Source organism: Xyrauchen texanus, chromosome 11 (assembly GCF_025860055.1).
Source record: "Xyrauchen texanus isolate HMW12.3.18 chromosome 11, RBS_HiC_50CHRs, whole genome shotgun sequence".
NCBI lineage: Eukaryota > Metazoa > Chordata > Actinopteri > Cypriniformes > Catostomidae > Xyrauchen > Xyrauchen texanus.
Window position 1 is genome coordinate 18,814,512 of NC_068286.1, and position 13,096 is coordinate 18,827,607.

General features: G+C 40.6%; 1 protein-coding gene across 1 annotated transcript in view; it reads right to left on the reverse strand.

Moving 5' to 3' along the window:
- LOC127651188 (polypeptide N-acetylgalactosaminyltransferase-like 6) overlaps window positions 1–13,096 on the reverse strand; it is a 388,215-nt gene that overhangs the window by 77,310 nt on the left and 297,809 nt on the right. Inside the window, exon 6 of the mRNA XM_052136900.1 lies at window positions 2,358–2,543. Within this exon, the coding sequence (XP_051992860.1) occupies window positions 2,358–2,543 (186 nt within the window). The remainder of the gene's footprint in view (window positions 1–2,357; window positions 2,544–13,096) is intronic.

The following is a 13,096-nucleotide window of genomic DNA, read 5'->3' on the forward strand; positions in this document are numbered from 1 at the left end:
TCCAGAGGCTCCTGGGGCATCCTCTGGGGTTGATACATATGAGACCGCTTCAGCACTGGCTTCAGACTCGTGTCCTGAGATGGGCATGGCATGTTTATCACCTCCGCCTGCCACCAGAATTTCAACCCCTGGACAGACCTCAGTTTTCCGCGAACAGGAGTCCCCCTACAGCATCTGTCCCGATGCGTTCTGGTCACCACAGATGCCTCCAAACAGAGTTGTGGCGCCATATGCAATGGGCACGCAGCCGCCGGCTCCTGGATGGGGCCCTGGCTGGGTTGGCACATCAACTGCCTAGAGTTGCCTAGGCTGTAATCCTTGCCCTGCAGAGTTTTCTCCCACTTCGAGGCAAGCACGTCTTGATTCACTTAGACAGCACCACCATGATAGCATACATAAATCGCCAAGGTGGCATGCACTCTCGTCACATGTCGCAACTCGCCCGACATCACCTCCTTTGGAGCCAGCAGCGACACAGGTCATTGCGTGCCACTCATATCCCGGGCAACCTCAACATGGCAGCGGATGCGCTGTCACGACAGGGCACGCTCAGCGGAGAGTGGAGGCTCCACCCCCAGGCGGTCCAGCTAATTTGGATAGCGATTCGACAAAGCACAGGTAGACCTGTTCGCTTCCCAAGAGACCTCCCACTGCTGCTCTGGTACTCCCTCGGGATAGACACGCTGGCACACAGCTGGCCCCGGGAGCTGATCTAGTATGCATTTCCCCCAGTGAGTCTACTACATAGCAAGGGTGCTATGCAAGGTCAGGGAGGATGAGGAACAAGTCACTCTAGTAGCCACCCTTTTCACTCCTATTTTGTCCCTGTCCCAACTTTTTTTTTGTGTTGCAGGCAAATAATTGTTTTTTATATATTTACAAAATACAATATAGTTGGTCAGCCCAAACTTTAAAGGTCTTTTATTTGTACTTTTGTCAGTTAAATAAATGATCACAGATTATTGTATTTTATTTGCATTTTACACAACTTTTCTGGGAATGGGGTTTGTATACTGGCCTTATCCTTTAAAGTGCCTCACCACTCTGCCATGAAATCAATTAAAATAACACCCCCTGAGTTTAAACCGTCTGATATATGTGATGTGTGGTTTAGCATGTACTAAAATAATACAAAAAAATTATTCTTTAAAATAGTCTGCACTTATATAAATGGTCTGCACTTATATAGCACCTTTTTAACCTTAGCGGTATTCAAAGCACTTTACACTGCATCTCATTCACCCATTCACACACATATTAACACACCAATGATGGCAGAGCTGCCATGCACGGTGCTAGCCTGTCATTGAGAGCAACTTGGGATTCAGTGTACTGTCCAAGGACACTTCGGCATGTAGAGTCATGTGGGCCGGGAATTGAACCACCAACCCTGCAATTAGTGGCCGACCCACTCTACCACCTGAGCCACAACCGCTCCATGACTAATATTGAACTATTCCTTTAAGTATTTATATTTATATCCTAAATCTCATAAAAAATATATATTTTGGCAGTAAAACACTTTATCGGACAATTGTATAATATAACTACTGAATATCTTACATTTACGCAGATTGCCTTTTAATGTGGCTATTTTTCATGTGTTCTGACATACTAAGCTTGTTTTTCCAATGTCAAATATACATTTATAACAATAAACATTTGTTCGCAATTCACAAAAATGACTTTTTAAAGCCAGATATCTATAATAGTACATAAAAGTACATATTCTGTGCTTATATATTTTGTTGTATACATACATGCCAGGCCGCATCCCAGCATGCCTTTCAAAGACCATACACAGCACACTGGAACCAATTAGAACTTGCCTTGCTGTACCCACGTATCTGGGATGACCGCCTGATGTTCAACCCAGAGAAAAACAGATGGATCAGACCCAAAGACTAAAAACTGAGGTGTTATTAAATCAACAACTGTGATCTGTGCAGAACATAGTAGGCATTCTAAAATAGGTTATAACAGCGTTACATACACCAAAAGTAGTCCACATTTGGAATGCTTAAGTGGCACAGTGGAGGTGCACTATAGATTATATCCTCAATGATTCTGAGAAGAAGAAAAGCTTTCTGTGATAAAATTAAACAACCCATAGACAAGAAACGGGGAGACAGATGATTCTTTTTGTTTTTTAATCAGCCATCTGCAGAGGGAAGGGCTTTGAATGGGAAAAGCAATTGCATTTTGAAATGGCTAGATTCAAAAGAGAAAGATAAGTGCAAAGAACATTCTTTGGAACACTCAGTGGCTTGTGTTTTCTCACAGTCATTGGCATAAAAAATAGTGAAATCTGTGGGTACATGTGGCCAACAGGGAAAGCCGTTTTTATTTGGACTTACCGAGTAGGGGTGGCAGCCAGTTGATGTTGGCTTCACAGTGCGAGTCCAGGAAGGTAAGGACCTCTCCTTTAGCCACCATTGCTCCTAGTAACCGCGTACGGATAAGTCCTTCTCGCTTTTTAGTGCGCATGATACGCACCTTAGGAAACTTGGACATGTACTCCTCTAGATTCGCCTTTAGGTGATCTGTTAAAGAAGAAGAGAGAATAATACAAAAGAGAAATTACTTGAAAGGCTTCACATAATGAACCATCTTTAACATTATACTGTATTATACCTGCTGCATATCTCATTTAAACATGAATAACATACACTGTCACAACAATAACATTGTAACAACATAAAAGGTGCACTCAGGAATCTCTTCCTCCTGAAATCTTTTACCTCTGAGAAATATGTTACGATTCATGTAAATTCACTCACATGAGATGAATTCAGTAGCATTACAAAAGTTTCTAGGCATAGGAGAACTAGGCGATTTCCTACAAGCTTTCGGGAGTGCCAATAACGAGATTGCTGTGCAAGTCGGCAATACTGTAGAGCACCATGCAAGTTGACCCCCCCCAACCCATCAACAATAGCGATCTCACCAAGGGCGCCAAAATGGTCATAAACCACGCTGTCCCACCTTTCAGGTAGAAGAGCCAATCACCTTTTTATATATATATTGTACAGTATATCGCCTGTTAGAATGGATGTGATGATACAGTATATAAGGAATTAAATTATTTACACTTTGAGCATTTAAACTGTGTATTAAAAACCTTTAATTTGATATGATATTAATTGATTAATGGCCCTGCGATAGACTGGCGACCTGTCCAGGGTGTCCCCCGCCTTTCGCCCAATGTTAGCTGGGATAGGCTCCAGCCCCCCGCGACCCTGTACACAGGATAAGCGGTTGACGATGGATGGATGGATGGATTAATTGATAATTTTGCTTGTAAATTTTGTGCAAGCAAAAAAAAAATCTTCTGCCATACTTTGTCATTTAAGTGTTATTATATTGAATCGAGATAATATTGAATCGCGCATCTCATATTGTATATCGAACCGAATCGTGAGATAACCATATCATCTGTTAGTCCCTATCTATTCGTCAACTTGAGAATGCGCATGCGCATTAGCTGAATTTTTAGCGTGATCTGAGCTAAAGCACAATTTATGATACTATTGTCAGATTTGACTGCTTATAAATATGTTCTTTGATCATAATCCTGACCAACCATTTTAGAGATTTCATTCTTTCCGGATAAAAGTAGATAGGAGCTGTACATTTATGGGAGCATTCCAAAGGTGGTCACCGATTGGACTGACTTCCCTTGACAGGGATTTTGATACAACTTATTTTATCTTGGTATCCCCTTGGTATTTTATGGTCAACACGTTGCTCAAAGGATTAAACCTTTAATGTGCTGTTTTTTTTTTTTTTTTCAGTGCACAAACATCTTAAATTATACTAATATGTGAGGTAAACACAAACGAGAAGAGAAACAGATGGAAAAAGTTGGAAATGCACTTGACCCCTTTCAGTGCCAGCGCAAAGAAACAGCAAAGGCAGTCATTTCAAAAGCAAAAAAATTTTAAATGCAGGGAAGCCTTATCTTTCCACACTTTACTGTTTGTTCAATTTCAGAAGCAGCATGAGTTTGCTGCAGCTTGTTGACCATTTGTGCATTATTCAAATCGAAAGCATTAATACCTGCATAAACTCAATCACTGCTTCCCAGCTGCTGTGTCTGTGTGTGAGAGTATGCAAGTGACAGCATGTGATTAGACGCTTCGGAGGTACCAAGTATATAGGCTTTGGATTACCACCAATAACATAAATCCATTAGATGCAGCCATGATTTTGAAGGAAGGTTTGAACTGAGAGGACCTGTACATTTCTTCATTGCATTTGAAAGCTGAAGAGCAGACAATATTAAAGTGATGTTCATGAAAGTGATGTATCTACTGCTGTGGATGCCAATCAATTGTTTCTCGTTTCCTGATTGTTTCCCCAGGTGTTCCTTGTTTTCCCTTGTGTATTTAAGCCCTTGTTTCCCCCAGTTAATTTGTCAGTTCTTGCATATTTTGTTATGCTCTGTGATAGGTTCCCTGTGTTTTTCTTTATTCTGAGTTTTCTTGTTTATTTTAATAAAGCTGCACTTAGATCCTCATTCTTTGCCTGCCTTGTCACAGAAGAACTGACCCAAGATAGATCTAGCAGTGGTCTTCCTTCAGTTGAGCCAAGCGAACCTCCCTTTAATTGAATACTCACGTCTGTTCAGCATCATTGCCAGATGCACTGGATAATTTGTTGATAGTCACTTGAAGTCCATTTACCAGATTGGCCTCCTTGCCCATGAATGGAAGGAATTGCCGGAGACCGGTGTTTACACATGGGAGGAGTACGTGGATTTAATTTTAGAGATGTTTACTTCTGAGAGTACTCATAAAGAGCCAACGCCCATGCCTACCACGGCCAACGAGCCAACGCCCACGCCTGCCACGGCCAACGAGCCAACGGCCTCCTGACCCAGTTCCTGTCCTGTGGCTTCCTCCCAGGCCCCCTGACCCTGTCCCCATCCTGTGGCTTCCTCCCAGGCCTCCTGACCCAGTCCCCATCCTGTGGCCGCCTCCCAGGTCTCCTGACCCGGTCCCCGTCCTGTGGCCGCCTTCCAGGCCTCCTTACCCGGTCCCCGTCCTGTGGCCGCCTCACAGGCCTCCTGACCCAGTCCCCGTCCTGTGGCCGCCTCCCAGGCCTCCTGACCCAGTTCTAGGTTCCCTGTGTTTTTCTTTATTCTGAGTTTTCTTGTTTATTTTAATAAAGCTGCACTTAGATCCTCATTTTTTGCCTGCCTCGTCACAACTACAGTTACAATTTAAATAATTGGTAATTAGAAAACAGTTACATTAAAAAAAGTATTTTGATTACTGAAGAGATTAGTTTGCATTTTATTGTAATTTTTTTACATTTAATATTTAGTCCTTTCAGATGGAAAACATTTATACATATAAATGATGTGATCCAAAGTCCATTTGAATAGCACTGAAACACTTTCTTATGATGTTTTACATTCATACGAGCAGACACAGAAGTAAGTTTGGAGCAGAAGAAAGAGAAATAAACCTTGTGTAAATTGTCATCTTTTCTCTAACCTAAAATGCTATTTCAAGCCATTTTACATGCACATGTTACCAGGCACGATCATATTTTTTATCCATAAAATTCATGCTGGATCATAATTTTCTTTGACCTTTGATATTAGGGCAAAAATCGTATTCTTGATAATACGTTTTGTATTGTTTTCCTGTAAAAATATCTAAAAATACTTAAAACAAGATCAATTTGATATATCTTGTATTAGAAACAACACTGCATAAGATATTTAGGTTTTTTAGAGAACGTATGTTTAACATGTATTTTGTCTTACTGTACTGGCAGAGTTTTTATAGTCAAAACAAGTGAAAAAATCTACCAGTGTTGAAGAAGTAATCCAAAGTATTTAGAATATGTTACTGACCTTGAGTAATCTAACACTCATTACACTTTACATTTTACTGCATGTTTTCTGTAATCTGTTAAGGAATACATTTCAATAGTAACCCTCCCAACCCTGTGTATATATATATATATATAATATATTTAAGCAATATCACACGATCAATAGTACGATAAGGCCCTACATCAGCGCTGCTGTGATTCGGCCGCAGGTCAAGTGCCATAGGTAATTACAGCAGTTCTGATGTAGGGCCATATAGCACAATTGCAAGTGTGATATTGCTTATATACAACAGTTCAATGAACAAGTACATTTTAAAAAATTTGGAAAAACTGAGTACAGTCATAAAAACGCATTTGTGCATGGAACTACTTAATTACGTGACCGATCAGCATCTGCCGTTGCTGGTTCAAAACAAATGATGTGTCCAAGCCTCCGTTAGTAATTCAAAATGTTCACTTCAGAAATAGTATCACGGCTTGTGCTGTTTATAACAAGTCATTGGATAAACAAGCATAGACGGGCTAGCCAGTTCGCAAATGTCATTCACTATAGAAACAGCGATGTCATCCGCCATTTTAAACAGTATGTATACAATGTGGAAACTCACAGAGCACAGTTCTATGTAAACAATGACTAACGGATTCACTTTACTTCACCAACTGGCTCATATTACACACAAAAATGATCTTTTGCCACCACCTGCTGGCTAACATATGTAATTTCAAAAATAAAGACAGTAACTCCTAACACATATGCAATACGCTTACACTTTAGTTTAGAACAGCATGAACACAAGCGGAGTGATACACACAGTGAAGCGTCTGAGTGCTGATGCTGTCACACCATCAGTGCTCATGGAACATCTCTCGCCCAATCATATTTGAGGACCGGAACTAACTATGTATATACAGTTGAAGTCAGACGCGTACATACACCTTAGCCAGATACATTTAAACTCAGTTTTTCTCAATTCCTGACATTTAATCGTAAAAAGATTTCTCTGTCTTAGGTCAGTTAGGATCTCTATTTTAAGAATGTAAAATATCAGAATAATAGTAGAGAGAATTATTTATTTAAGATTTTATTTCTTTTATCACATTCCCAATGGGTCAGAAGTTTACATACAATTTGTTAGTATTTGGTAGCATTGCCTTTATATTTTTTTTACTTGGGTCAAACGTTTTCGGTAGCCTTCCACAAGCTTCTCACAATAAGTTGCTGGAATTTTGGCACATTACTCCAGACAGAACTGTTGTAACTGAGTCAGGTTTGTATGCTTCCTTGCTCACACATGCATTTTCAGTTCTACCCACAAATTTTCTATCAGATTGAGGTCAGGGCTTTGTGCTGGCTACTCCAATACCTTGACATTTTTGTCCTTAAGCCATTTTGCCACAACTTTGGAGGTATGCTTGGGGTCATTGTCCATTTGGAAGACCCATTTGCGACCAAGCTTTAACTTCATGGCTGATGTCTTGAGATTTTGATTCAATATATCCACATCATTTTCTTCCTCATGATGCCACCTTTTTTGTGAAGTGCACCAGTCCCTCCTGCAGCAAATCACCACCATAACATGATGCTTCCACCCCCATGCTTCACGGTTGGGATGATGTTCTTCGGCTTGCAAGCCTCACCCTTTTTCCTCCAAGTATAATGATGGTCATTATGGCCAAACACCTCCATTTTTGTTTCATCAGACCAGAGGACATTTCTCCAAAAAGTAAGATCTTTGTCCCCATGTGCACTTGCAAACTGTAGTCTGGCTTTTTTATAGTGGTTTTGGAGCAGTGGCTTCTTTCTTGCTGAGCAGCCTTTCAGGTTATGTCGATATAGGACTCGTTTTTACTGTGGATATAGATACTTGTCTAGCTGTTTCCTCCAGCGTATTCACAAGGTCCTTTGCTGTTGTTCTGGGATTGATTTGCACTTTTCGCACCAAACTAAGTTCATCTCTAGGAGACAGAATGCGTCTCCTTCCTGAGTGGTATGATGGTTGGGTGGTCCCATGCTGATATACTTGCGTACTATTGTTTGTACAGATGAACGTGGTACTGTCAGATGTTTGAAATTGCTCCCAAGGATGAACTAGACTTGTGGAGGTCCACAATTTCTTTTTATTTTCCATGATGTTAAGCAAGGAGGCACTGAGTTTGAAGGTAGGCCTTAAAATGCATCCACAGGTATACATCCAAATCCATACACCTCCTATCAGATGCTATGTGGCTAATTGTCTAAAGGCTTGACATCATTTTCTGGAATTTTCCAAGTTGCTTAAAGGCACAGCTAACTTAGTATATGTACATTTCTGACCCACTGGAATTGTGATATAGTCAATTAAAAGTGAAACTATTGTCTGTAAACAATTGTTGACAAATTACATGTGTCAAGCAAAAAGCAGATGTCCTAAACGACTTGTCAAAACTATAGTTTGCTCATATTATATCTGTGGAGTGGCTAAAAAATTAGTTTAATTGACTTCAACCCAAGTGTATGTAAACTTCAACTGTATATACTCTACATAAAAAGCATTAGATGCTACATCTCATTTGTATTCACACATAAAGTATATAAATTATATATATATACTGTGTTTGTGCGCGTGTGTGTGTGTGTGTGTATAAACTCAGCAAAAAAGAAACGTACCTTTTTCAGGACACTACATTTCAAAGACAATTTTGTAAAAATACAAATAACTTTACAGTTCTTTATTATAAAGTGTAAAAACAATGTTTTCCATGCTTGTTTAATGAACCATAAACAATTAATGAACATACACCTGTGGAAAATTCATTAATATTTACATTTACGCATTTGGCAGACGCTTTTATCCAAAGCGACTTACAGTGCACTTATTACAGGGACAATCCCTCCAGAACAACCTGGAGTTACGGGCCTTGCTCAAGGGCCCAACAGTGGCATCTTGGTGGTGCTGGGGCTTGAACCCCTGACCTTCTGGTCACTAACCCTGAGCCTCAACCACTGAGCCACCACTGCCCCCACTGCCTCCTCATTAAGACGCTATCAGCTTACATACGGTAGGCAATTAAGGTCACAGTTATAAAAACGTAGGACACTAAAGAGACCTTTTTACTGACTCTGAAAAACACCAAAAGAGAGTTGCCCAGGGTCCCTGCTCATCTCTGTGAACATTCATACTGCATGGAGGCATGAGGGCTGCAGATGTGGCCAGGGCAATAAATTGCAATGTCCGTCTGTCCGCACACACACACACACACACACACACACACACACACACACACACACACACACACACACACACACACACACACACACACACACACACATATATATATATATAAAGCAGTAGATGCAACATCTCATTTGTATTTGTGCATTCATACATAAAGTGTAAACATACATCTACACACACCTAAAGGATTATTAGGAACACCATACTAATACAGTGTTTGACCCCCTTTCGCCTTCAGAACTGCCTTAATTCTACGTGGCATTGATTCAACAAGGTGCTGAAAGCATTCTTTAGAAATGTTGGCCCATATTGATAGGATAGCATCTTGCAGTTGATGGAAATTTGTGGGATGCACATCCAGGGCACGAAGCTCCCGTTCCACCACATCCCACAGATGCTCTATTGGGTTGAGATCTAGTGACTGTGGGGGCCATTTTAGTACAGTGAACTCATTGTCATGTTGAAGAAACCAATTTGAAATGATTCGAGCTTTGTGACATGGTGCATTATCCTGCTGGAAGTAGCCATCAGAGGATGGGTACATAGTGGCCATAAAGGGATGGACATGGTCAGAAACAATGTTCAGGTAGGCCGTGGCATTTAAATGATGCCCAATTGGCTCTAAGGGGCCTAAAGATTGCCAAGAAAACATCCCCCAAACCATTACACCACCACCACCAGCCTGCACAGTGGTAACAAGGCATGATGGATCCATGTTCTCATTCTGTTTACGTCAAATTCTGACTCTACCATCTGAATGTCTCAACAGAAATCGAGACTCATCAGACCAGGCAACATTTTTCCAGTTTTCAACTGTCCAATTTTGGTGAGCTCTTGCAAATTGTAGCCTCTTTTTCCTATTTGTAGTGGAGATGAGTGGTACCCAGTGGGGTCTTCTGCTGTTGTAGCCCATCCGCCTCAAGGTTGTGCGTGTTGTGGCTTCACAAATGCTTTCTGCTGCATACCTCGGTTGTAACGAGTGGTTATTTCAGGCAAAGTTGCTCTTCTATCAGCTTGAATCAGTCGGCCCATTCTCCTCTGACCTCTAGCATCAACAAGGCATTTTCGCCCACAGGACTGCCGCATACTGGATGTTTTTCCCTTTTCACACCATTCTTTGTAAACCCTAGAAATGGTTGTGCATGAAAATCCCAGTAACTGAGCAGATTGTGAAATACTCAGACCGGCCCGTCTGGCACCAACAACCATGCCACGCTCAAAATTGCTTAAATCACCTTTCTTTCCCATTCTGACATTCAGTTTGGAGTTCAGGAGATTGTCTTGACCAGGACCACACCCCTAAATGCATTGAAGCAACTGCCATGTGATTGGTTGATTAGATAATTGCATTAATGAGAAATTGAACAGGTGTTCCTAATAATCCTTTAGGTGAGTGTATTTGATAGTGGATAAATGGTGGCAACTATCAGCTGAATGACATCCACAACAGCTGTGCTGTGCTTAATCCTGAAAATATAATACATTTCCCTTTGAAAAAAATGCATAGTGCATTCAGAACGTTCAGAAACTGAACGTGATTTATGACAACATTTTCATTTTGGGGTGAACTATCTCTCTTAACAATACCTAATGTTCACAGAATGGCCATTTTGGCCAGTCCGAAATGGAGTATCGACCAATTTATTTTTAATATAGTTCCAGAAAGATTGGCAACTTAATAACAGTAGCACTTCAGAGCCCTCAGAGAGTTTGCTGTATATGTACTAAGAGCTCTCTGCAGGCCCCCAATGCAATTATAAACAACCCAAACAGAGCAGGACATCTGTGATGAAAAATAAAAGAGTATATTAGTCGATGGGGAGACAGTATGTGGGTCGTTCCTCTGGTGGATGTCAAACAGCATGGTTGTGTGTGTGCTTGTTCCTCTTGTTCAGTTCTCTCAGGCCAGGGGCCAAACTCACTTCAGGGACTCCACAATCACATCCTCACTGTCTACTAAACTCCAGCAAAGTCACCTGACAATGCAAACTTGCATTCTGCACATTTTTCAGTCTCTCTCTCTCTCTCATTCAATTTCTCCTTTCTTCTAAACTCCCAGGGTGTTTGGCCTTGAAACAAATGGCCCCAATAAAAGTGACAGGCTCAATATGAGTTGCCACTGCACTCTGATCCCACTGAGCTGAGGTGGGGAGAATCACAAAACTTTTCTGTGCTAGTATTGTTCATGTAACTTGCTCACAGAACTCAAAGAGTGGGGTGGATTTTCTTTCTGTCTCATTCCATGTCCTATGAGTGCTTGATTAAAACGAGGTCATAAATCATTGGTATTGATGCGTGGCAGGCCGAGCGGTGGGGAAGGAAGTGACAAATAAACAAATATGAGGAAAAGGCAAAGTTCCGTATCCCACTGGCATATGGCTGACAAGCCATGATGAAGGGCAGGCACATTCCCTGCTTTGACGGTTCGCAGACAGACTCTGGGCCAGTACCTTCCCAACCTGCATAGAAAATTTCATTTTTCTCTCTCCCCGGTGGCCTGCCATTAAGACAGAAAGAGTTTTTTCACTGCCCCATTCAAGGTTTTGATGGTTTTCAGACAGACATATGCCTTTCTGCACCATCCCCTTCACACCAGATTAAATTCAACATTAGGAAATGCGAGACCCTCCTAACAGTACTTCATTAGAGCTTGTTTCTTTGATATGAGAGCTTCAGAGGGGCTAAAATTACCATTGTCTCTGCAGTTTAAACTTAACGAGCAAAAGATTCACACCAGTGAGTTACTAGGTTTAATTGTTGCTGCTTTAGTGGATGGGCTTGCTTTGAACTGAATTGTTTTATTGGTGTGGTTGGAATTAGGCAGACAAAGAATATCCCTATTATAATATGAAAGGCATAAAAGATAATAATTTCAGTTCTGAACATATGGTTTCCTCTGGTATCCTTTTTAGTAAAGTGTCTGAGCTGCAAAGTTAGTACAATGGTTATGGGCACAGCATCGTCACTGCACTATGAAAAAAAACATCTTCACTTTTGGACATTTTGACTTTTTACCATAGATGTGCCAAATTACCTCTTCCTACTGTATGAATTGTGTATCGAAATGATCAATGAAAAGAGGTTTAATCGGTTTAACAATTATCTCCAAGTGTCCATCAAAACAGCTTATGTCTTGCCCTTATGTTTTGAAGATTGTCATCTAATTTACCTCATTGCATACATCGTGCTGGCACTGTGATGTCACTAATAACCAAAGACATTCATGCATGCACAATGTCAGGTGGCTTTAAACAGTAGACTATACTAGCCAAATAAGGTTGCCAGATTACCATCTTTGCAAAACCGTGAGTGAAAGCCAATTCCAATAATTTATGCATTGGACCCGGGAAATGAGCCTCGGAATTGAACTGTCCACACAACATCCGGACAAATAAACCCTAGTCCTAGTAAAATGGAAAGAGAAAGTTCAGATTATATCCAAAAATACATTCTCTAGCAATCGATAACCTACCATCTGAGTTCTGGGAACAGGAACAGTTAGATTCTAGTCTGTAACTGAACATGCGGCATTGTAACCCATGATAATTAAACCGTGCATGTCCACGTTCGCTAACAAAAATCCAACAAGTCCAAATGAAATATCGAACAGTTCACTAACAGATGTGTAATGATAGAATTCTATTTATGGCGCTAAAGGTGACTAATTATGTTATTTTCTATTAATTTTGTAAGAAAAATATTTTTCCATGCTCTTTAAAAATATTTTTTTTGGAGATACATGCTTTTCATCAGACTACAGAATATCTAAAAGGGTCAGTACACAAAGTAGACACAGCCAGTACAAACAAACATCCATGTGAAACTGCTACTTTTCATTAAACCACAAAGGCTCAAAAACCTGTGTGGATTTTCAAGTAAATTAAGAGCATAAACATGACAACTGTAAGCAAGGCGTGAACAGCTAGATGCAAAGGGCTTTGTGTGCCTGTGTTTGTGAATGTATGTTTGTTATTTGAAATTAAAGACATAAAAGACATTGCAAAAATGCATTAGAGAAGCAGGATTTTCAACCA